The 24,038-nt window shown below is 53.0% G+C and overlaps 10 protein-coding genes across 10 annotated transcripts; 5 read left to right on the top strand and 5 right to left on the bottom strand.

Annotated features, from left to right (window-relative positions):
- Positions 1-52: 52 nt before the first annotated feature.
- On the bottom strand, positions 53-1,559 carry ColSpa_07983 (metallocarboxypeptidase A-like protein; the record flags this gene model as incomplete). Its single annotated transcript, XM_049274195.1, has 6 exons — positions 53-557; positions 612-702; positions 756-870; positions 909-925; positions 966-1,153; positions 1,240-1,559. The coding sequence occupies 6 exons, from the start codon at positions 1,557-1,559 to the stop codon at positions 53-55; spliced, it is 1,236 nt and encodes a 411-aa protein (XP_049130152.1).
- A 1,517-nt stretch (positions 1,560-3,076) lies between these two features.
- Positions 3,077-3,985, bottom strand: ColSpa_07982 (uncharacterized protein; the record flags this gene model as incomplete). The annotated part of the gene is made up of 1 exon (XM_049274194.1): positions 3,077-3,985. One exon carries the CDS (start codon positions 3,983-3,985, stop codon positions 3,077-3,079), a length of 909 nt encoding a protein of 302 aa, XP_049130151.1.
- Positions 3,986-6,375: 2,390 nt separating this feature from the next.
- On the bottom strand, positions 6,376-7,643 carry ColSpa_07981 (tyrosinase-like protein orsC; the record flags this gene model as incomplete). Its single annotated transcript, XM_049274193.1, has 3 exons — positions 6,376-7,251; positions 7,326-7,488; positions 7,570-7,643. 3 exons carry the CDS (start codon positions 7,641-7,643, stop codon positions 6,376-6,378), a joined length of 1,113 nt encoding a protein of 370 aa, XP_049130150.1.
- An 82-nt stretch (positions 7,644-7,725) lies between these two features.
- On the bottom strand, positions 7,726-8,039 carry ColSpa_07980 (uncharacterized protein; the record flags this gene model as incomplete). Its single annotated transcript, XM_049274192.1, has 2 exons — positions 7,726-7,925; positions 8,030-8,039. The coding sequence occupies 2 exons, from the start codon at positions 8,037-8,039 to the stop codon at positions 7,726-7,728; spliced, it is 210 nt and encodes a 69-aa protein (XP_049130149.1).
- A 1,965-nt stretch (positions 8,040-10,004) lies between these two features.
- Positions 10,005-11,813, top strand: ColSpa_07979 (serine/threonine-protein kinase rio2; the record flags this gene model as incomplete). Its single annotated transcript, XM_049274191.1, has 3 exons — positions 10,005-10,097; positions 10,415-11,656; positions 11,706-11,813. 3 exons carry the CDS (start codon positions 10,005-10,007, stop codon positions 11,811-11,813), a joined length of 1,443 nt encoding a protein of 480 aa, XP_049130148.1.
- A 768-nt stretch (positions 11,814-12,581) lies between these two features.
- Positions 12,582-13,647, top strand: ColSpa_07978 (uncharacterized protein; the record flags this gene model as incomplete). The annotated part of the gene is made up of 2 exons (XM_049274190.1): positions 12,582-12,784; positions 12,831-13,647. 2 exons carry the CDS (start codon positions 12,582-12,584, stop codon positions 13,645-13,647), a joined length of 1,020 nt encoding a protein of 339 aa, XP_049130147.1.
- Positions 13,648-14,453: 806 nt separating this feature from the next.
- Positions 14,454-15,786, top strand: ColSpa_07977 (uncharacterized protein; the record flags this gene model as incomplete). Its single annotated transcript, XM_049274189.1, has 2 exons — positions 14,454-15,058; positions 15,159-15,786. 2 exons carry the CDS (start codon positions 14,454-14,456, stop codon positions 15,784-15,786), a joined length of 1,233 nt encoding a protein of 410 aa, XP_049130146.1.
- Positions 15,787-16,476: 690 nt separating this feature from the next.
- ColSpa_07976 (uncharacterized protein) lies at positions 16,477-17,466 on the top strand (the record flags this gene model as incomplete). Its single annotated transcript, XM_049274188.1, has 2 exons — positions 16,477-17,125; positions 17,195-17,466. The coding sequence occupies 2 exons, from the start codon at positions 16,477-16,479 to the stop codon at positions 17,464-17,466; spliced, it is 921 nt and encodes a 306-aa protein (XP_049130145.1).
- Positions 17,467-20,315: 2,849 nt separating this feature from the next.
- On the top strand, positions 20,316-21,608 carry ColSpa_07975 (riboflavin synthase; the record flags this gene model as incomplete). The annotated part of the gene is made up of 1 exon (XM_049274187.1): positions 20,316-21,608. One exon carries the CDS (start codon positions 20,316-20,318, stop codon positions 21,606-21,608), a length of 1,293 nt encoding a protein of 430 aa, XP_049130144.1.
- A 798-nt stretch (positions 21,609-22,406) lies between these two features.
- Positions 22,407-23,286, bottom strand: ColSpa_07974 (uncharacterized protein; the record flags this gene model as incomplete). Its single annotated transcript, XM_049274186.1, has 2 exons — positions 22,407-22,541; positions 22,777-23,286. The coding sequence occupies 2 exons, from the start codon at positions 23,284-23,286 to the stop codon at positions 22,407-22,409; spliced, it is 645 nt and encodes a 214-aa protein (XP_049130143.1).
- Between the last annotated feature and the right edge of the window lie 752 nt (positions 23,287-24,038).

The raw sequence follows: 24,038 nt of genomic DNA, 5'->3' as shown, positions 1-24,038 counted from the left end.
ATAGAGTTGAGGAGATCTCAGTGCTTCACACCATTTCTATTTCCCATCTAGCCTAGACGTTGGCCAGCAGGTATTTAATTCCGTTCCACTGCTCGATAGCACTGGGCAAAATCTGGGCAGCGGGTAAGACGAAGCCACCGCCAGCAGAGCCAGAGGGCCTCAGCTCAATGGTCCAGGCGACCTCGGCGCCAGCAGCACCAGTGAGGTAGTCAGGAGCGCTTCCGGTGGTGGCGTAGAGGGTGGAGCAGCTAGGTCCGTAGGTGAACCGAGTGCCATATGATTGAGCAATGGTGTTGGCAGTGTTGGTGGCCAGCGTCATTTGTCGGGCGTGATTAGAGGCTCGGGCGGAGCAGTCGTAACCGTAGGGCAGCAGGATGTACTGTCCGTAACTGTGCCAGTCGATGAAGAGCTTGATTCCGCGACCGGCAGCAAGGCGGTCGGTGTAAGCCTTCAGGGCGACCATCTCAGGGGTATCACCGGCGGCCTGGCCCTTGTAGGTCTCAGAGCAATAGTTGGTGGAGGCACCGCCAGGGAGTTGCCAGTTGAAGGGCCAGTTTCTGCAAACAGTCAGCTTGATTTTTTTCCGACGGATTCGGGGCTGTGATACATACCTGTTAATATCAGTACCAATGCAAGTGCTGCCAGATCGAGGCTGGCGGTTCTTGCGCCAGAGTCGGTCATTGGTCTGAGTGTAGGCGAAGCCTAGTGATGATTAGTCCAAGCTCATTCCCATATTTAGCACCGGCAAGACTCACCATCGGGGTTGACAATAGGTAGAATATAGAAGTCGTACTTGTCAAGGAGAGCCTTGACAGTAGCGTCATTCTTCTGGTACCCATCGATGAGCTGATAGGTAAGGTATTCAACGACCTGTTTGTTATCAGTCCTGGTTCATCCATTATGCATACGAATTGTCGCATGTTGACTTGCCATGGTGGTGATCCACTCGCGAGCATGGACAGTACCATGCCAGTAAATGGCGGGCTTGGAGCCTTTTCCGCCGCTACCCCAGAGATGGATACCAAGGAGAGAACGCCCACCGTAGGAGTTACCGGCGTTGATAAGCTCCGAGTTGGAAGGAAAGTTGGACTGCAGGTCACGAATGAATTGCTGGTGGTCGGCAAAGGTGTGGTACGAATTGAACCATGTCAGACTTGGAAGAGCCTGAAGACTAACATCACCCTTGCCTGTGAAGTCTCAGAGAAAAGATACTTCCAACGTCCTGCATCTGTGGGAGACTCACTCTCATAGGGAGCAAAGGTACCCTCCTCGGCAATGTCTGCACCGAGGTCCTCATGCAGGATCGACGTCTCAAGACCAAGTTTCTCGAACTTGGAAACATCGCCAGCAGGGATGGCGACGTCCAGGTGCTCGCTGTTGTCAAGGTTGAAAGGGATTGCGGCAATGTTGGCGATCTTCTTCTTGATCGAGGCAGGATCGTTGTGCGTGGCAATCCGGAAGGCCTTGAAACCGTCGTAGGTGATCTTCTTCTCCAGAGGAGTCACAGCCGCGGCGGATGCCAGCGGCAACACAAGGGCGAGACCAGCAAGGAACTTCATCGTCAGTATTTTTAAGAGGAGCTGCAGGCTGGGTCACTGAAGCTGGATAGAATCAGTTCAACGGCCATCCGTCTCTTTTTAAGGAAATGGGGTGGCACATTGTGTCCCCAGTGGTACGAGGAGGCAACTCTGTCCACGACACAGTTCAAGATGGTGCCACCAGCAGCCTTTGCAGAATACGGTAGGTGTGATTGTGGCTGCAATACCTCGCGCCCGATAAGGGTTAGAGAGAGCTTGGAGAGGGTTAACATGCGCAGAGCCATGCAATGCGAGGATGCTTCATGGGTCAACTCCATATCTAATGCTGGGGCTGGGCGAAGAGGCGTCGGATAAACAACTCAACGATATCCAAGCAAGCTGGCGTGCGTCACTGACCTTCTCAATGACGGCAGCTTGGCCCATTTGAGGTGCAAATGCCGCTTGTCAGGGATCAGGCCAGCCACTGCCGAGAACACAACTCCGCCGTGGAGAATGGATGAACGGTCCGGGGCAGCTCAATCAGCTTAAAAAACCGAGAGTGTTGAGTCAATAAACGCAGGTCGCTAGTAGGTCAGCATCGGGACTCGCTTAACAAGGGACATCAAAGGACATGTGAGCTCGAGTCTCCATCTTATCTTATGACCTTCCTAAACGGACTTGGTCGAGATTGGCGAGCATTCAAAGTGTGCGTAAAGCCAAGACGCGAAAGTTCATTGCACTTGCGGCCTAGACAACTCCCTCTGCACAGATATTCTATTGTCGCAGACTCGTCATTTGGTTTTGATGCGGAATGGGGAAGGCAGGTTCCCCAGCTGCTGCATTCAAGCAGCTTAGGTCGCCACACAACTCGCACGCAACCCTTCGAAATCCTTCTCACCTGCCGTTAAGGTTTAAGCTTAAAACTTACCCAGCACTGGCGATTGGTGTAAGCAGCTAATGGAATGAGCCGATCTGCAAGGCCTGGTCACCCTGGTCACACTTCCAAGTGTCACCCCGCACAGCGATGCAACACCATGATTCGGGGTCAAAAGCTCCTGTCACTTACTGGACTAGCAGTGTCAGAGTGATCTATTGCGTTCTAGAAACAGAAGATGATTACGTGTGTTTCCGTGGGTCATGGCAAGTTAAGCCGTTTACATCGACAGGAAAGCCGCTGTTGCAAGTCATCGGGTCGGCCGACTCAGGAGACAACATTGGGTTAGAGCAGTCGCAACCGAGCTGGAATTATTGTCTGGTCAACTGTGAAGGTGGTATCAATCGCCAAGGCTGTAAATGCAGGCCAAAGATGACCGTGAGCTTTTTAACCCGGTTTCCTAGCCGCCAAGATGCATTGAATGATGCCTCCGAGGTGCAACAACAGCACTTTCGACGTTTTCTTCTCTACAAATGGAACCCCATTGGGAGCAATGTCTTTTATTACGCCAATATTTGACACAATCAGCTTGGCATGTTCGGCAGCTCAAAGCGATGCCAAAATATGATCCTTATTACTCCTAGTTGCCATGTATGCTTCATCCTTCAATAAATTATGATAGTCATTATTCCCAGTCTTTCTCGACCTTCCAAGCATCACTGGGCTTCAACCCAGCTGCACCAAAGTCGCAATCGCGATGTCCCCATTTTCTACGGAATATTTCTTTCCCTGCCTCTGTCATCACGTCTATGCCCTCTTGGAATCCAAGAGCATCGTAAGCATACGGCTCGCGCGGGTCTCCACCCCTTTGACCCAGCTGCCACGTATTCCTTTCCCGATCTGCGTGCTTGTGATTGAACATATCCTGGCTGATGCGATGAAGCACTCGGAAGGATTCCAAGGGATCAATAGTCTTCGCAGACTGTTCGTTGGAGCTCCCCACGGTGTGGTTAACTGGGGTTCCAGTTTGGTCGAGTTCGGGAACAGGTAGACTCCGCTTTTCCTCCTCTCTCAAGTTCTCTCCCAGAACCTGGGCCGGTGGCGGTGGGTTTGGATCCGTGTAGCCGAATCCCTCAGGAATTTGTCCCTCGCGATACAAAACGCGCAAGTCGTCCAAAACCGACGCAACGTCTTGGACGATGCCCGCCTTTGCCTGCTTGATGCTCCACCCCGCTTCCTCGAGTCGCCAATGCATGTCGCAGTCCGTCATGTAGTACGGGATAAACGTGTCGAAGCCGCCGACATCTGCGTAGGCCCGTGGATTCACCAGCGTCAAGTGGTCGTATGCAAAAAATCGAGCTCCCCATTTATGGTCGGAACGCATCGTATCGTTTAATTCCTTCACGGCCAACTCGTAAATGGTCTGATAGTCAGCCGTATTGACAGATCCCGAAATCCCTTGCATGCCCTCTTCGAATGACAGCACGAACGCATCCATATGACTCCAAAAGAAGTACGGCCATGGCTTCTCCTTTGCTACGGTGACGAAGAAGTTTTGCAGTTGGGCAAAATTCAGTAAAACCGGCGTACGCATGACGTGGATGCCCAGCATATGTAGTTGTGTGTAGTTGAGATATAGCGGATTCTGCAATGTCAGCCGTCCCCTGGCATTTGCATCATGCACCCCCGTATTTTCCACAACATAGATCTGATCCGCCGGCCATCCAGCCGTTATGTATCCGACGACCGTCTGCACCAACATTGGCCAGCTCCGCGTAAAGCCAATGAGGAGCGGAGGAGCCGTGGACAAAGAGTATTTATAACAGATGTTGGGCTTGGCAGGCTTGTTCCAAGCGGGAATTGGCGGCGGCATCCCCGACGACAGGAGTGGGAAAGGATCCTTGATCGGAGGTGGAGTCCATGCTGGCGGTGGTTTGTACTTGGGCTTGGGCTTCGTTGGTGATGGTTCGGTTGGGCTTTCGATGATGAGTTGCTCCGTGTCGGCAACGATTTCAACGGCTGTGCTTCTGCTACTAAACTCAGTCTGTAGAAAGACGAAGAGTAGGCAGACGGCAATGACTATGTATAGAATTGGGACCTGTTGTCGTGATCGGGGTGTCGTCAACGAAAGCATTCGGGGTGTTGGCATCGACAACATCGTCAATCTACGTCGTGGATTTGCCGGCTGCTGGATCAAAGTGGATATGCAAATGGCAGAAAAGGGGAAATCGATGTTTGTTGACAAGTCCCAATCGGCAGTTTGGAGCTAGTCAATTATTATGAGACACAGTGGTGACGTGTCGCGTCGTCCAAGGTATGCGCTACGAAATCAGAAGCAAAAGCCGGTTGCTCTCTTCCGAAGCCTAAGATGAGGCAGGCTATTTCTGGTCAGTGACGTCGGTCTGAGGGCACGACGAGATCACAAGAAATGATAAGCGAGGAAAAATGGCGGCCACCTACCTTGTTTTTTGACGCAAATGTTCCACAACAATTACTCGGCTCATGAGTGGCGCAATCAATTGAAATTTTGTCTAAAATGAATCTGAAAGATGTTAGAATGGTCAATGGACGATAAAAGAGCCGCCGCTCGTTGACGATCAATGGATTTGCTGGGTCATGCGTGGGTGAACCGGCTGTGATGGGATGCCGTTACAGCAAAAGTTGGGACAACACCGTCGGAGTCACTTCAGAATGGGACGAAGAGAACCAGAAACAAACTAGATGATTACAATTAGCCTGGTGGAAGGTTTTTGGGGCGAGAACGATGTGAATTAAGTTATCCTCGGTAATTGCCTGCGACACAAAAGCCCGAAACGACAGACTTTAAGTGAGCAAAAGGTGTTGGTACAGACGTCACCACCACTCACGCACCTCGTATCTCACACACCAACGCTAAGGTTACTGTCCTCTGGCAGAGTGCTTCAGATGTTTCAAAACAAAGAGCTACACGTTTCTTGCAAACCGGTCCCGGCCGTGGTTAGTTTGCGCGCTTTGACCGGCCCGATCGATCCGGCACGTCCCAGTCCATGGCTCTCGGCGGGGTCCCGAATAAAAGAACAGGGAGCTATGGATGTTTCGTCCAATCTTGAAAAGGTTGACTTGTCATGAAGGCTGGGCCATCCTGATGATTAAAGTGATCGGCAGCAAGGTGTAGCTTGGAGCGGATGGTCCTAGGCGGGCCAAAAAGGCAATTCACTTTGCTGGGGCAATTATGTAGATCTACTCTAAACTTCCAACAGATAGGTAACACAGTGACATGTTATTTTGGGGTGTCGTTTTTCGCCTCTTCGTTACACATGATGTGACCCGAACGCGAGGCGCACTCGAGGCGAATGTAACTTCTGAATTTAAACGGGTCGCAACGATAACCCTTGGATATCGTGTCAAGGCGAGATTCTTGGCAGCCTATTAACAGGTACTTTGTGATATTCCTGAGAAACAAAACCTCCTTCTATTTGTCTATGTCTCTGACTGCCACCGTTATCTCAACAGCGGTAATTTGCGAGTTTGGTGAAGTCTAAGTACATACTGACCACTCAGAATTAAATCCGTTAGTTGAAATCATGGTCTGCGTTCTTTTTGAAACCAGCAAAGGATCTTAAACTTGCCCTTGCTACCATAATACAAACGACATATTCGGCTCTAGGCTCTATACCCACCCAATTGAAAACGGAACTATACTTCAAGCAACGCTGTTTCTTTGCATACAAACGATGTTATGTTAAAAGGATGTTCAACGCAAATTCTAAATTCGACAAAACCGGCCTTCCATTCTGTCAATATGTCATTATTTCACAGAACGCTTGACATTTCCGCATTTAGTACCGTACCCTTGCCCAATTTTATCTGGTTCTGCTTGCACAGATAGGTCTAAGCGCATGGCCACGAAAAAATGAATGCAATGAACTGAGATATGCCATAGTTCAGAAACACGATGATTGGGTATCATATCTATTATAACCTTCAGCTAAATACATGTTGTAACTACTGATACATGTAACACAGCGGCGCCCCGGACGCTGTGTTCATCAAGTTCTTAATCTTCACCGGTGAGTTGATAGGCGTCAAGTCGACGGTATCCTCGACGCTGCCATTCGGACTCTTCGGGTTATCCTGCAACGTCATCGTGCCGAACACGCCCTGCCGGTTCTTGAAGTCTAGGTTCTGCCATATCCAGTACACCCGGTCGACTTGGGCCTGGTTCAACCAGAACGCGGGATCACCCGGCGCAATGGTGGCGTCTGCGCCGGGGTCGCCTCCGATGATGAAGTGTCCTCCGCCGTGGATGCCAAGCGTGTTGGGAAAGAAGCGGTCATCACCCTGAAGCAGGGACGAGAATTTCTCAATAGTTGTTTGCTCGAGAACAAGCATAGTCGTGTTCCGGAAGGAGTTAAATCGAGTGGCAACGTCTTTGTTCAGGTCCCGCTTGAGACACCGCGGCAAGTCTTGGAGAGGGTTTGAGACGTTGAAAGGTTTTTCTGAGCCGTACTGCGCTAGGGCAGCGGGGCCGATGTGTATTCGCATGTCTTTGAATGGGCCTGATTTAATGCATCCACCACCTGTGCCAGGTTTAAGGGTAATGAGGTTGTTGCTGAAGGGCTGGCGGAGTTGAAAGCCATCGTGTGGGACAAACTCGCCGTCACTTCCTAGAGACGTTTCGGATCCGTCGAAAACTGGTGAGGCAGCGGGGTTTTTGACATCCAGGCCCCATTCCCAGTATGGTAGAGCGCCTATCGAATCATTAGTTAACACCCATTCTCCGGCAGGTCTTGATATGTGCTTACCATTGTATCCACATTGCGTCCGTAATCTCTGCTCAAAAGTTGCTAGGTAATAACGGTGCCAGGCGAAGAAGGAAGCCTGAGTTACGAGTCAGCTATGGTCCTGAGATGGCTTGACTGCTGATTCGAGCAATGATTAGTGAAAAAGCTGACCGTAAGATGTGTGTTTCTAAAACTTGTGTAGTGAACGGCAACAAAGTCGTCGTAGAGGGATTTCGCCATCGGCACTCTCTTTGAATCTGATAACACAGGCTGTTTCATGATGCATTGAACAGCTGCGATGAAGGCTTTGCGTTCGGGTACTGGCAGAGTCCGCCTAGGTTGTGGGATGTTAACATCAAGAAACCCAGCGCTGGCTCCATCAAGTTTTAAGGCTTATTATTAGCGCCTCACTCACCATTCCTTCCGCATCAACACACCTGCGCCCTGGCATGGGTTGTTTTTGCCAGAGCGTGTTTGCGGTTTGTTCATCTTACGGGCACTATCTAGCGCCCTCAAGTTCAGCTTCGCCAACGCTGTCCCATTGTTAATTTCTTCGTCAGTGAATTCAGGCTTAGGTTTCGGCGCCGGTCGTGGCGCAGGTTTTGGTGGTACCGAGGGCACTGGTGTTGACAGCGCGGGCGGCGGTGGCCGTGGTGGTGTTGGTGTCGGTGTCGATGTTGGTGGTATTGGGGCTGGTGGAGGAACCGGCGCCGGAGGCGGTACAGGAGGCGGAGCCGGTGCGATTGATGGTACTGGAGGTGGCTTGGAAGCCTGTGGTGGCTGTTTTAGTTTCTTCCTGTGATGATGGCCCTCGACAGTTGCAACGAGCGTGAGTAGAATGACGATGATCACCAGAAACCATCCCCAGCGCGAACACGGAGCCATTGCGCCGAGATATGAGGAGACGGAATATGGTTTTGCAGCAAACGAGAGGCAACGGTCCAATTTAGCTGTTATTATGTGTTTGTAATAACAAGGTAAGAACGAGCTGACAATATAAAGAAATCCAAGACTATGGATCCATGCTGGCGACTGGTTTCATGAGTTAGAGGCTGGAGAAAGTATGGTGAACTGCCTTATTGCTTTGAGACAGAGGCTATTTGAGCTTTGATGGGTTGGGCGACCCAGTTCAATCTGAGAACGGGTGGCTGACTCCAAGGAATGACTATCATTGGTTGCGAGCGACGTCGATAAACGTAAACTCCTAACTTTGTTCTACTTTATTCAAGGACCGTGCTTGAACCTCACTTCACAGACTGAGCTGCTAGTGTAATGACACCTGTTACGGCCATGGGCAACCTTCGTGGTTCCTTAGATAACGGTTATCGGCCGACGGACGCCAATGAGCTGTAATCGACAGATTTCCCCGGTCCACAGCCTCCTGAGAGGCTGAGAGTGATAGGCATCGGATACAAAAAGCAGTTGTTGCGTGGTGACCAAGAGAGCCGGCTAACTGATATTTCTGGTAGTGAGTTCGATGAAGAAATCGAGAATGAGTTGCCATGCTTGTACACTAAGAAGAGACCAACGGCCCCCCTGTGGAGCTTATTGGTGTCTGGATTCAAACGAGAGGAAATTCAGCAGTGTTGCTCGGCGGGAGGCCCAGTCAAGTCCCGCGATGTCTTGACAAAACGATCATCAATTTGGTGGAGATGTCAAGGTGAATGCCAAAGGTGCTTCGACGTCTTTTCGTCAAATATTTCCGAAGGGCACGAATATAACAGTAGGCCTAAGAAACGGGTCTCATGTGCATGCCCGATGCGATGATGGGTGACAGAGTGGTCAGACGGTCATAACGTTCGAGCGAACACAGCACTGTGCCAACGGGTTGACCGTGCTTGCAAGTAATTTTGGAGTGCCTCTCAAGCCGCTCGAGCGTGTTCGTGGTCTTGGCGGTGTGAAAGGCTGACATGACGTTGGCATTTTGCAAAGATTTACGACCAGCATTACTTGTGTCGGGGATCCGAGCGCAAACGGCGTCCAAAGTGGTATATGGAAGCAGCACGAAGAGACTGGGCGAGAACAATGTCAGATGGATGCCGTCTACATTTGCCAAGACAGTTTGGTAAGATGCGTTGTAATTCGAGTGATGCCCGTCAGCGTCCATAAACTGCTCGGCACCAGGTTCTCTATCGTAAGACGCGTCCGAGAGACTTCCCCACTCCCGGCGAGGAGAGATGACACGATAGGTGTTGTCCAGTTGATGCAGCAGCCATGCGGCCATGCGTCGCGAACTGGGAAGCAACTTCAATCAAGGCGCCTATCTGCAAAGAAGCTAGAAAAGAACGAGAATCTGAGTATGTTAGTTGAAAGGCGGTGAGGAATCTATCGCTGATTGCGTGGTTGTCGATGCTGCCACACTAGTCTTTCGTGTTATACGTAATTAATGGGCGGCACTGGCGGCATCCGTTGCTGCGTCACTCGTTATACGATTCGTATCATTACGGATGTATGCGGAAGCTTGTCGTTTGGAAGAGAGACATCAGGTAGATTGGGGTGTCCATCATGGCCAAGACGACACTGCGTGTGTTGTCAGTGAGAAAGGTAAAGCAAGATGTTGAAGTTGGCGGTCTAGATTGCCTCAATAAGCCATCCCGCAAGACAGCGGGAGCCCCACCCGTCGGGTGCGGCGCTGTTTTCTCGCCTAATTCCCTTGGCGAATTTCTTTAGTGCTCATCTCCCCCAATTTCCAGCAATGATTCACTTTGATTCACCACAAAAATGTTCAGTCACTCGCCTGCTGTTGACTCATCATTGTGCACGGGCCAGTTTCCCCTGCGCTGTGAGTCGAAGGACCCCGCCACGCCCGCCACCACTGATAAGATAAAAAATTCGAAAATCCCGGCTACGATGGAGGGGCAGAGGGGGTACACAACATCCACGCCTCGAGTGAACAACACCAAAGCCACCGAAAAGGCACAACGCAAGTGTCAGCGCCAGCAAGTCGAGAACGCAGAGCGCCCATTATGGCTTCCAACGAGTCTCCCGCTGCTCCCCATGAGCCCCCCTACACATACCGCCCCAACCAGGGCTACGATCAGACCGAGTCCATCCCCGTCGAGCTGAGAACCGTGCCCAACGATGCTTCTGCCCACGACGACGACGCTGAGGACGACGGTGATCTCGAAGACATTTTCGGCGAGGACGATGAGATTGACGACGAGGACTGGAGCGCCGACTCTGGCAACTTGACCAAGTCATACAACCGCCAGCGCATGTTCAACAGCAACGACGCCGCTGTCCCGCGCTCTAACGCCCAGCGGCCGACCGCCAACACCAAGTCGAGCGTTGATGACCAGATCACCGCTCTCTCCAAGCACGCCGCCAAGATCCGTCTGGACGGTGTCAAAGAGAATGACGAGAAAAGCAAGGACAAGGCCGACCGCGCAACGAGCGAGCAGGTGCTGGACCAGCGCACGCGCATGATTCTGCTCCAGATGATCAACCGCGGCATCGTCAGCGAGATCCACGGCGCCATCAGCACCGGAAAGGAGGCCAACGTCTACCACGCGATTTTGCATCCCGAGGGCGACGGCCCCAACATTCAGCGAGCCATCAAGGTGTACAAGACTTCGATCCTGGTCTTCAAGGACCGCGAGAGGTACATCACGGGCGAGCACCGCTTCCAGAAGGGGTTCGACAAGAGCAGCAACAGGAAGATGGTCAAGCTGTGGGCCGAGAAGGAGTTCCGCAACCTGAGGAGAATACACGCTGCCGGAATTCCGTGTCCAGAGCCAATCAGCCTGAAGCTGCATGTTTTGGCTATGGGCTTCCTCGGTGACAAGAGAGGCTGGGCTTACCCCCGTCTCAGAGACGCCAACCTGACTGGTGACGATGTCGACCAGCAGTGGAGGAACCTTTACGTCCAGCTTTTGGGTCTCATGCGCCGGATATACCAAGTCTGTAGACTCGTCCACGCCGATTTGAGCGAGTACAACATCCTCTACAACAACAACAAGCTGTACATCATCGATGTCTCCCAGAGTGTTGAGCCCGACCATCCCCGTGCGTTAGAGTTTCTGCGCATGGATATCAAGAATGTCGGCGACTTTTTCAGAAGGAAGGGCGTAGACACCCTCAGCGACCGTGCCATCTTCGACTTTGTCTCATCGGTGGAGGGCCCAGTCGAGGAGCCCGCCCTGGGAGAAGCACTTGAGAAGCTGTATGAGAGCAGGCCTGCCGATAACGAAGAGGCTGCCGCCGAGCAGGAAGTTGACAACGAGGTCTTCCGGAAGCAATACATCCCCCAGACCCTCGAGCAGGTCTACGACATCGAGAAGGACGGCGCCAAGATTGGCCAGGGCGAGGGTGACAAGCTTGTCTATAAGAACCTGTTGGCCGACACCGTCGTGAAGGAGGACGAAGGCCAGGAGGACGAGAGCGAGACTTTTGAGGACGAGTCAGGAAGCGGAGCGTCCCTAGCCAGCGGTGAGGAGGATGAATCCAGGTTCGACAAGGGCCGGCCTAGAGGGCGTAAGCACGAGGATAAGGACGAGAAGAAGGTAAGATTGGACACTGAGCACGACAGATGACACCACTAACATGTTCCAGCAACACAAGCAGGCCGTCAAGGAGGCCAAGCGCGAGAAGCGCAAGGAGAAGATCCCCAAGAGCGTCAAGAAGAAGCTGGTCTCTGCTTCGTCGAGGAAGAAGCATTAAGCCAACTTATTTCTTTCGCCATGCTTGAGAGGATACCCTGCGAGGAAAGGTTTGGAGGCGGAGGATATGTGTGCAATCGGATGATGAAGACTCGATCGGCCTAAGACGAGGTCAACATGCAGTGTTTAGCCCACAGGCGTAACCGCTGTTGACCCGCCACTCTGGCTCTAGAATGCTCCCAAGAGGCATTGTGATGATCAAGGAGAGCTCTGACGATTGCTGCATTTCTGCTGTGGTGTTGAATATTGGGATTGGAAGAAGACTGACCTTGACTGGGACGTCACACCTACCCACTCACAACAACGTAGACCCAGTAGGATATTAAAAGCGTGTTCTTCGCTACTCTCTGTCTTTTCCCATTTTGACACAGTCGTGATGCTGGTGTTCTGCTTACTTAGCCCCGGTGCGTTCGTACCTATGAGAACGAGGCAGGCACGGATGGCCACGTCGTCGATGCTCTTGCCGCCTTTGAAGCAAGTCAAGTCTTAGCTTGCTTGGGCGCCTGCCTTTCCTCCATGTTCTTTCCTCCCTGGACCGCGATCGTGGCTTCCATCGTCTTCCCCGCTGCTTTTGTTCCTACCACGGCTCAGCACCTATTGATAAATACTCTTGTTGTCCAACATCTTCTCTTAAAGTTGTCTCCCAAACATACCCAACTCCAACTTCAGGAGTCCATCACCACTCGTTCCTGTTGACAAAGCATCGTCTTCTCGCGAAATCACCCAATCAAATTCACACCCACTCCTTACTGTACCAAACACAGCCGCCATGTCGACCCTTGTCGTTATCCTGCTGCTGGCCACCATGATCGCGGGCCAAGTCAGCCACACCATCCGTGGCTTCGAGTACATTGGCTGCGTCAGCGTTACCTCGGACAAGTTCAACGCTTTCGTCAACTTTGGCAAAGCATACACCCCTGAAGAGTGCCAGTCTGCTTGCACCGGTCGCAACTACGCTGCCGCTTTTCCCGAGTATGTCTTCCCTAACCAATAAATGCGCTCATAGACTGATACATAGCCCTGCGTCTAGTGGATGCCGTTGCGGCAACAGTCTGGAGAGCTTCCTCAAGGTAGACGAGTCTCGCTGCAGCAACCCTTGCAATGCCGACTCTAAGATTGGCTTCTGCGGCTATTCCAACCTCGAGGGATGCAGCTACGCCAACGTATACAAGGCATGCGACGAGAACATATCCGATTCGTCCTTCACCCCGATTCCGGGTGATCCGGCTCCTACCGACCCGGCCCCTTCTATTACCTTGTCTACTATTCGACTTCCAACCATCACTCGCACCCTGAAACTGGCTACTAAATCTACCATCGTCGTCCACACTGTACCGCCTAGCAGCGGTAGCCCCACGACTTTGTGCATCTCAAATCATGACAGTCCACCCGCTACTCTGACCCCGGAACCTCCCTCCAGCCCCATTGTTGTCGTCCAGACTGTCGTCGTCCATGTACCGCCGAAGAGTACCAGTACTGCTGGATTACAAAGCTACAGCAACGTTCAGCTGGACCCTCCCGTGGCCACCGCTCCACCGGCTGAGACACCTGTAATCGATTTGCCGCCGGCTACCAGCAGTCTTAGCATTACTAACCTGGTTCCTTACGAGCCCATTCCGTTGGTTTCTGGTCCGGGCAACACCACAGTTCTAGTTGCTACGTCGACACCTGAGGGACCAATGTTCCAAACCCTCATCCTGCCCGATGATCCTCCTGCGACGACCGCTACACTTACTCCGGTCGTTGTCACAAACAGCCCAGCTCTTCGTGTCAAGGTTGGTGCCGCTGGCGCTGCTGGAATCGTGGTTGCTATTCTGGTAGCTACAGGTGTTTGAAGGGTGTGAAGAGACACATGTGAACGAAAGGCAAAGGGTGTTATTCATTGTTTTGGGAAATTTTGGAGGTCAGGAGACCTAATAATTACGAAAACCACCGGCCTGAGGAGCCTGATAATGGGAGAGCTTGCAAGCAGATTCTGTAGAGAACACAGCACAGGCTTTTGCCATGTCGAAAAAGAAAACAGTCGTCTCATCCATGAGGAATCGAGCCCGAATGTGATAATTTTAGTAACGATACAGATCTTTCGGTTCAAAAAATGGAGACAACGTTGCCTCGGAGATCAGTTGCTGAGAGGATCGCATTCTCTTTCGAAGCTGAGGTTGGCTCTCGGTCGGACACGACGCATCCGCGTTCTTGGACAGTGACCAAGTGCGGTTGCTTCGGTTATCGCAGCGGTTGGATTCAGGGGTACAGTGCAGAGACTGTGAAGGAGACTTGCCAAAATCCTCCTTATCCTATTCATGAGAGTGAGCGCGCCGTTCGACTCGTACTGTGCCTGTGCCCCACCTGATACGTCTGCCCGTCAGAAGAGGTACGTACCTTTCCTTACGTTCTCACTAATTCCAGGGCAGTCGCATCGAGTCGGTACTTGCTCGATGTCACGCCCGGCCTCCGTTCATATGATTGAGTACTATCGTATTCACATTATCTGCAGACTCCCTGCCAATCTTTCTCTGGTGGACGTCTCGCATATTACAAATCCTCCATCCCTTTTGATTCCCGCAGATAAGACGACCTCTTTACCTCTTTTGGCCAACAATTCCGCAGCCTTCCAGCCCAACCACCGCGGCGCCCAGCAGCCATGTCGGAAACACCCCTCGGAGTACCAAGCCCGGGTCGCGAACCACCGTTGCGGCACAAGCCGCGCGACGCGCCTCTCACCGCTCCGGATGCGGACGCAACCTCGGCAACAGCCATCAAAGGAGACGGGTTAGCCGACAAATATGTCGACCCCGGCACCGGGTCCCTGATGACCTCCCTTGCCATTCGGACGCGGTCAGCGTCTGGTGAGGTCAAGCGTTGCAATGCCGTTTCACAGAGCCCCTTCTTCGAGGTCCTTACACCCGACCTGCGGTACTACATATATCAGCTTGCCTTCGGCCGCAAAATCCTCCATCTCTATCTCCTGTACCGACGCAGCCTTCAGCCAGATGTACGATGGCGGAAAGGCCATCAGCCTGTGCCGGCCTGGTACCCGCACTCACCAGGCGTATCGCCCATGGACCCGCCTTTCGCAGATGCCAGCATGACGCCGCAGTGGTACTGGTGGAGCTGCGTGTGTGGCCCGGAGGACCGGCGACTCGACACCAAGCTGTCCGATCAGTGTCCTAGAGGGTTCTTCCAGACATGCGGCCCCAAGGAGACGTACCTGGGTATCCTACCATGGCTGCTGACATGTCGGCAAGCGTGAGTCCTCTCAGCATATGAGGCGTTCATCATGTTGCATGACATGAGACCAACTGCTTTGTCTTGGCATGACCAGACGATCGATACTGACATGGCGCAGGTACGAAGAGACGATCAAGGTCTTGTACGCTAGCAACACGTTCAAGTTTGAGCAGAGACTGGAGGCCATGTACTTTCCATACGCCATAGCGACGCCGCAGCTAAACTGGATCACGTCCCTGGAGGTTCGTATACCGGATCGCGACGAGTCCCTTGTCGACCGATCGCTGGACAAGGCCCCGCGACCGTCGGTGGGTGCGCCTTGTATCAGCAACCTCCGGGCTTTGAGTCCCCGCAACCAATATCTCGGCATCGTCAACAGTATCGCGCCTACCTTCCCCGCCCTGCGCCGACTGCACATCTCCTTTGAGGGCTCCGTCCGGCGGGTCCCGGTACCACGGCCAAACGTGACGACGCTTCTCATCTCCACCCTTGGCGAGGTCGACGCGGATGAGCTCGAGTCGCTTGTGCTGGGTCCCATTGATGCTATGCCCAAGGAAATTGAGAAGCAGATCCTGTTCTACCAGTCATTGTATACGGCACTGCTGACCACCGAGAGCCAAAAGGGCGAGGTCAAGGAGGTTGAGCATCTGCGAAGCGATGGGCGTCCTGGATGGACCAAGTTTTGGCGTTCGTTAGAGACCGAAAAGAACGGCAAGGCAGGATACTGGGTCTGCAAGCATGGTTAAAGCCGAGACCGACAGCGAAATCGGCTCTCGGTTCGTGTACAGGCCCCGGGCCCTGTAAGAGCGTCTCGTTTGGCCGCATCACATATATCCAAGGCATTTTCAGTTCAAGCGGGTGTCCGTAAACTGGTCCTTCATATCCAAGCAAGCCATCGGAAGCTTTCCATTCGGCATGCCTTCGCATGCGCTAACGTGTTGCGGAGAAGCGGGCGTGGTGAAGGCGAGGGCACCGCGGCCGGGCAGTGAGCCGTGCGGAGGCCGTCTTTCATGCTCCCCTCATCCGATGACATGTCACATAACAGCCAGTGTTGCGTTTTTCCTCTCGTTCTCGGAGTCTGTAGGGATGGTTCATGCAATTCGTTTGCTCCGGCCACCGTGGTAGAAAAGTCAGCTCCAACGCTATGAAGAAATGGTCAACGTCTCTGAGCAATTAATTGTGGTACATGGGTAAGGGGTCTTCCCGTTTTATATTTAACGTACTGCTGCCGCATGTTTTGACTTCTTCGGCAGACGCATGCACGCTCGGTGATTTCGACTGCAGCTCACCTCATCTTCGGCCGGGCAAGTCGCTAGCGTAACATTCGTTCAACGGTGAACCAGGCCAACGGGACGAAATCGAGAAGACGAATCGAAGCAGTGAGAAGCTATCACGACGAAGCCGTCCCCCCTCGACAGTTGCCTCTCATTGCCGCAATGATCTCTCCGATATCGAGCATGAACCATTGGTGGTGGCAGTTCCTCGAGAACCACGTCTACCGCATCCCGCCGCCCCCAAAGCGCACGCGCACGAAGCCGATGCAGGTCCTTTGTGTCGGTCCGCCGCGCAGCGCCACCGAGTCCCTGCAGCAGGCGCTGCTGGCGCTCGGGTACGACCACACGTACCACGGCTGGGACATAGTCTACGATGACCCACCGATTCCGGCAACGGGCTGGGTGCGTCTGGCGCGGAAGAAGTGGTACGGCAGCGGCCGCGGGAGCAAAAAGGAGGAGAATTCGGGCGATTGCAGCATCTCGGCCGAGGAGTTCGACGAGTTGCTCGGGCACTGCGTTGCTGTCACGGACGCGGCGGCGAGTTGCTTCGCGGCGGAGATGATCCGAGCGTATCCCGAGGCCAAAGTCGTGTTGAACGTAAGGAGAGACCTGGACTCGTGGCACAAGAGCGCGGTGAAGACGCTAGTGCACGTCAACGAGAGCTGGAGCTTCTGGATCGCGAGCTTGTTGGATCGGGAGGCGTTTTGGGCGTGGCATGTCTACGAGAGGTTCCTTTGGGCGTTGTTCTTCCGCGCGCCGGATGGGGATATGGCGAGGGCTATCAAGAGGAATGGGAAATGGATTTACCGGGGTGAGTTTTGCTATCATCAACTTTTATTCCCAGTTCGGCGAGCAAGACATGCTAATCATGATGGGATAGAACACTGCGATATGATCCGCGGCATGGTGCCTCCCGACCGACTCCTCGAGTGGTCTGTCGACGAAGGGTGGGAGCCGCTGTGCAAGTTCCTCGGCAAGGAAGTCCCCGACGTGCCGTTCCCGCATGCGAATGCCATCGGTCCAGGGGGAGGGTGGAAGGCGAGGGAGGAGATGGCGACAAAGAGGTGGGTGGAGGGGGCTCTGACGAACTTGATACTGATGGGATTCGTTTTTGTTGGGGGGTGTGCTGTTTGGATGCGGTGGGGGAGGTGAGACGGCAGCATGACGATGGACGGATCACGAGGCCGAATCCATGGCGCTACTTTCGAATACCTCAGGCGAAAAGGATGAATAGTCAGGGTATATGGACGTACGTGATGTAATGGGAAGGGTGAATGGTTGAAGACGACATAATTGGGTGCAGCTCGTCTGAACATCGGGTTTAGGATTTGTCCAACGCAGGACAGCGAGGCGGATACACAACGACGGACCACCGTAATTTATATAGATCATTAATTGGTCTCAAGACTAGAGTACGCCCATCGGGTGGCTTGTAATCAAGGCTCTTCTTTCAACCTCTCAAGAGCGCTTCTCATGGGAGGATACCTCAACAGATGTGTACGCCAGCCCTCAATGTTTGTCGACTTTGAGTTGACATCAAAATAGACAAGCGAGTTGACCTAGGATTGCCCCCCCCATCTGATCAAACTGAGAAAACATCCAGCAGTGGCGAAGATTACGATACAAGGCCGTCGGACCGTTCGAGCTCTTGGACTGCGTTGCTCCCATCTCTTCAATAATGGGCGCGAGCAATCCTTGACTGTAACTTTCAAGCTCCTTGGTGTCTTGAAATCTGATATGCCAACCACACAGGTCTTAGGTGACAAGTCCGAACACTCTCCGCTCAGCTACTTGTTGGCTGGTTTCTCAGCTCGGGAGGCGGGCGCCCGCTAGCATCGTATCGTTGCGCTTTGACAGTCTGATACGCTTGCCCTACAGCAGCCAACCCCCAACAGAGTTCATTAGTTGTTTTGGGTCTCGTAATTTGTACTTTATTGCGACTCTCACCTCATACGAGTCAAAGATTGCCTGATTCTGAGGCGTTTCCTCGGGACTCACTCCAACTTATCATTAGCGAAAACCCGCCTTTGCTTGATTTGGCATAGCTAGACTCGACATTTTATTGATAAACGATCATTTACCCGACTGTTGCACTATGCTTCTCATTCTATATCCCGAATTGCTATGATAAACGATGATGGAAAGAATAGGGCCGGCTCACAAGATTTGGCCAAGACAGTCATCATTTTACATCACCGCCGAGTTACCAGGTTTTCGTGAGTTGCATGATGTGTCGTGAAGCAGCAGCGTAAGACCAACGGATTGCGCGGTCCTTTACCTCTACCGGCGTGGTTCATGGTGTGTTATCGGTGATCCTCGAAACGTCCTTTGCCCTGATGTAGCCTGGACGGCTTCAACGTGATGGTGTCCACAACACGTGCTGCTTCGTGAGTGACAGTGCAACTGATGGTGATTGGCCGGAGATGATTATTGGGGTTTTGGGCTTACTAGTCTATTGTCGGTTGCGTTTTCTGGTGGTAATAGTGTAAGTCGAGTTCCTGAAGAATCTAGCATCTGTCTTGGACCGAGTTGATAGACTTAGTCGATCATTTTTGGTTTCGATCATGATTCTACACTCATGGACAATGAAGACGCTTTGGCCACCTTCACCACTGAGGCATGCTGCTTACCACATCACCAGGACCCATGAAGCTCTCCCTCAACGCCTAGCAGCTTGGCGACACGTGATGAGACACTTCCAGATTCAGGTCATCCCGCAATTTCAGGGGGTTCGCAATTCCGGGATACGAATTCTTGGTAAACCCAACAAAATTTCCAATGCTTCGCCCTTTTCTAGTTTCCGTCTATTCACCTACATCTCATTGTTGAACAGCGGGCCGCTTACTGACGCGGTGAGCCAATATTCGGCCCCATAGCAATCAACAGGAGCTGAGCGACGGGGACGCTGGTGTCCTGCAAGAGTCATGGACGCCCCGAACGCCGCGTTCAGGCGCAAACCCCTGCCGGGTCCTCCACCGGGCCCGCCGCCGCCGCCGCCGCCGCCGGATTTCGACCCCTTTCCCCAACGTCACCATCCCCTTCGCGGCGCGCGGTCGACGCCGAACCTTCGGGAATCGTTAACGCCGTCCTTGTATGACCCTCCACCGGCATACGAGGAGTTCCCGGGAACTGATTCCCAAGGTCGGCTTGCTGTCGAGCCGCCTAGTCCGGGTCCCGGCTTCGGAAGAGTGCCTTCGCCGGCGCCACCGAGCACCGGTTCCTTCTTTCCCGGTCCGCCTACGGCTGCACGTCAGGATTATTTGCCGTATCGGCCACAGCCTTCGCAATCGTCCAGCCATGGAAATCAATCTTCGTCCTCACATGCACCATCAGGTCCCGGGAGTTACCTCGCCGAACCTTCCAAGACTCCACGCCCCGAGATACTACCGTACCGGCCACAGCCTTCATCCAACTTCGATTCCGGGAGGGAACCTTCACCTGCACCCAACCATGGAGGATACATCCCCGGAACTCCCACAACTACCCACCCTGAAAAGTCGCCTTACCAGCTACAGCCGTCCTCATCGTTTGGTTCTGAGAAGCAGTCCTCACCCGCACCGCCCAGTCCTGGACCACATTTTCTTGGTCCATCCACAGCCCAGACATTTCCCGTGGCCGCTTACCGACCCTCTGCTTCACCCACGCCCTCCAGCCCCGTGCCATTCTTTCCCGGCCCCCCAACAGCGTCAGAGACTTTCCCCTTAGCGAACCATCGTCCCCCTGTCTCACCAACGTATGCCCCATCAGAAGCGCCCACGACAGACTCCCAAACCAAAGAAAAGACTTTCTGGCAAACTGCGCTCGATGAAACCAAATATTTTGCCGGGGGCTTGGTAAGCCACCCCTTCGAGTACACCAAGCACCATTCTATCCTCCGCCACTCTGGTGCACTTGTCTGGTACCGCGGTCCATCCACTTCCGTCACAGTCACAATCTTCTCTGACGCGCCACTGCCACCTACGCGAACAGTATGGCTTCAGCAAAAGGGCTTCTCGGGGAACATGGGCATGAATCTAAAGTCCCTTGTCGGCGCCAACACGTCCTGGCTTGACGTTACGCCCTCGTCGCAGGCGACGCCCGCCGACATTGCCGAGGGCGATGAAAGGGGATGTCAGCGCGATATCAAAAAGTTTCTCAAAAAGGCGCCCAAGAATCTGTCAAAGCACATGGCGAGAGAGACGCACGTCGTCCGCATCCCTGCTGCCGCCGACGATGGATACTTCCGTCTCGTGCTCTGCTCCGGCGGGGGCGGCGACGGCAGCAAGAGAAAGGTCCTCTGCCCGAGCCCCGTCTTCCGCGTCGCCAGCACTTCAACAGACGCGAGCGTCGTCCGCGGCGCAAGCCTGGCGACCATGCCCCTCGAGATGGGCATCAAGGCTGGCTCGGTTGTCGCGACGACGGTCGTGAATCGGTACATTGGACCCGCCGCTGCCGTTGTGCAGTCCCGTGCGAAAAACATCTCCAAGGCCAAGTTCGTCACGAAGCATGCCACGAACATCGCGTACGCCAAGTCGGGGATCGAAAAGTCGGGGATTAAGACTCATGTCACCGCGTACGAGGACCAGTATGCGGCTACCAGAGGGGCGGGATACGATGCGTGGCAGTCCGGTGATGGGTTTCAAGAGGCACCTCCGGAGGTCATTGGCTCTGACGACGGTCCTGCTGAGCCTTTTCCGATCAAGTTTGACGGCAGGGTCGCGCGGGGTACTGGCAGAGGAGGGATGGAGCTTGGTGTGCCCACGGCCAACTTGTCGGACGTGCCGGAGGACGTTAGGATGCGCATGCGAGGCGTCTACTTCGGCTGGGCAAGAGTCGTGCCCCGCAAGGGACTGGAAGCGATATCAACAGACTGGCACGAGAGCATCATCACCGTCGGGCCCGCACCCTATGCCACTCCTCGCGTGGCAGCAAAGAACATCGCGACAGTCCACCTGATCCATGAGTTCGGCGGCGCCCTTTTCCTCGACTCCAAGCTCAAGGTCTTCGTTATGGGTCAGTTGCGGCCCTCTGCGCCCCGGGTGACCGGGTCCGACGCCGCGCTCGAGGCCTATGGAACGGACGTGCTGCTTGCGGTGGCTAGTCTGAGCAGAGACAACTGGGGCCCTGTGGAGACGCGGGAAAGAATGCGGACGATGCGGAGCGAGATGAGTCTCGCAGACCGGTACGTTGAGATGAGAGAGCGGGTGCAGAAGCAGGTCGATCGGGTGCCGTTGCATTTGGCGGGGGTTAGGACCGAGGGGGCTGCGTTGAGGGATCGGGCATTCGGGAATGGGGGTCTTTGGATCCCGAGATGAGGATGGGCGTATTCAGAGATACTGGGCGGTGGCAATTTGAGCGACGGTTTTAGATTCAGCCAGCGAGCATTTAGCGATGTTGTGCATATCATATTGTAATCAAAGGAATAGACCAGAAGGACGTAAATGTCCGACACATGTGAACAACATGTATTCTCTCGACCGCCGATGCAGGGTAGCTGACAAATATCCTTTTAGTTGGCCATCTGAGCTGCCGATTCATATTGATAGGGGCTAGCCAGGGCAAGGGCGTAATTCAGCACCAAACTAACATATAGGTGAGTCCACATGTTTTTGTCCTGTTGCTGAAGGCCAAGAGTTGAAAGCGATGCCGTGAAAACAGCAGCGAATACGATCGCCATCAACAAAGTCGATGGCTAGATAAACATCGTAAACGCCCGTAACTTTCATTTTCAACTACATGCCTGCTGAAACCTGGGCATGCGTGAGAGGCTGATAAGGAGAAGAAGAATGAGCTGGAGAGCCATACGCGCGAGAGCCGCAGTCATGAGATGATTGGGGGCAACATTCAATGACCCAGTGTCATTTTTTTGCTGTTTTTCCAGTCTGAAATCAATCATATTATGGTTGAACATTCAACCCTATGGTTCAATGTCAACAAGCAAACCAGTGTGCTTGAATTGAGCTAGGAGAAAGTGAATGTAGAGAATTATACCACATCTCAAGAAGAGACAAGTTGCCGGATCAAACTGTTAAGTCACAACTTGGTGGTCTTTGTTACAAGTCTATGGCAGGCCTGCTGGACAAGAGACTGGGCCACGCTTCACCACAAATGTGTTACTTCTGTTGCGACGCAGAGACTTTCCCAATCCAATCTCCAACCTTCTTGGTAGCCGCGGGACCAACGATGTTTTCGAAAACCCATTTTGCGATATCAACGGCTGTCCGTGTGTCAGCGGCGAACTTCTGGAGCTACTGTGCGACTTACAGCTCGTCGGTTTCTTTATAGTGACGTAAACCTTGATCCAACCCGGACTCGGGCCATCAACGCGCCTATGCATAACTCTTCAGATCTGACCAAAGGACATATGAAGTGTCTCATAACTTACTGCAGACCAACATAGTTGGCGAAACGACTCATCTTGCAGGTACCATACTGCACGAGGGTTAGCATCGCAACACAAAAATCATATGATGGACAACTTACTACCTCCCAGCCTCCAGGCTGTCTCCATGACCAGTTAATGTTCTTCGGCTTAGTAGTGTCGGGACGTACGGACTCAAGGACACCCTCCCTCAGCTTGTTCAGAGCATACCCGTCCTTGTAGACGGCTTCAACGCGAACAGAGATGGTGGCGTCTGCGGGACGATGGCCTTCCGAGTGCTGTACCTTTCGGGACCAGGTTGATCCGCCATCACAGCCGTTTCCATCACAGAGGGCTCTAATGCCTTGGTCCAAGGTCTTCCTGATGGAGGCATCGCAGCCATAGTCCATGTAGGTCTTTCCGACTGTCATGGTTCCTCTCATCGCACCCCTCTTGTCGAGTGGGTTGTCGAAACTGGTGTCGCCGAACTCCTCAAAGGTAATGTTGAACACATCACCTTTAACGACTTGCATTTCTCCCTGCTCAACATCAAAGTCGTCTGGAATGGCCAGCGGATCTTGGGCAACCGCCGAAGCAGCGCCGAGACAGAGAAATGGTAGAATGAAACGCATGTTGGATTCAAGTGGGTAGAAGAAAGTAAAATGGTCTCAGCTGTTGTGTTTGCTTGGAAGATATTGCGAATACTAGGGTTTAGATAGCCTATTTTATACTTCGTATTCGAAGAGGGAGTTTTCAATTTTCCTATGCTTACTTGGCGTGAATGGTTTCACCTGCCCAATCGAGACTATCATGTGAACATGATGTTCTTTGCCTATATTTAGTCTTGGACGAAGACCAAGACTATCCAAAGTCTAGAACTCGTCGCAGCTTCAAGTTCTTTACGTCAACATCCAATCATATACTCCAGCGAGCATGCGGTGGTGATAGCGTAGAACTCATCGCCTCATCGAATACTTTACATCAACCTCCAATCATATCACTCAGCGAGGATGTGGTGGTGTTGGCGCTCACACTGACATGGTATAGTTTGAAAGGCACAGCTGATGTCATCCAGCTTTTATGCCTATTCGGGAAATGTAGCGCGCACGCGGTGGTGGTAGTCCCACGTAAGCGGCTGAATAAATTGCTTCTGATTTATTTCAGCTATTCCAATCGGTCTAGTGGTATCTCTCCTCGTGTTAGCTAACGTAATAGAATGGTGAAGATAGGGATACTTGCAGCAGCAATACAGTCTTTTCTGCCAAATTCCCGGTACTTTTCTTCTTTCAAAGGCGGGTATGGAAGCGCATGTAGCATCTGCGGCATTCGTGATCAAGCCGCACAGCATGTAAGTATGGCTCTCGAATTCGCAATGCAGGATACG

The sequence above is a fragment of the Colletotrichum spaethianum genome (genome assembly GCF_022836535.1).
Source record: "Colletotrichum spaethianum MAFF 239500 DNA, contig21, whole genome shotgun sequence".
Classification (NCBI taxonomy): domain Eukaryota; kingdom Fungi; phylum Ascomycota; class Sordariomycetes; order Glomerellales; family Glomerellaceae; genus Colletotrichum; species Colletotrichum spaethianum.
The sequence above is the reverse complement of the archived record's forward strand: the minus strand, read 5'-3'. Positions and strand labels throughout refer to the sequence as shown.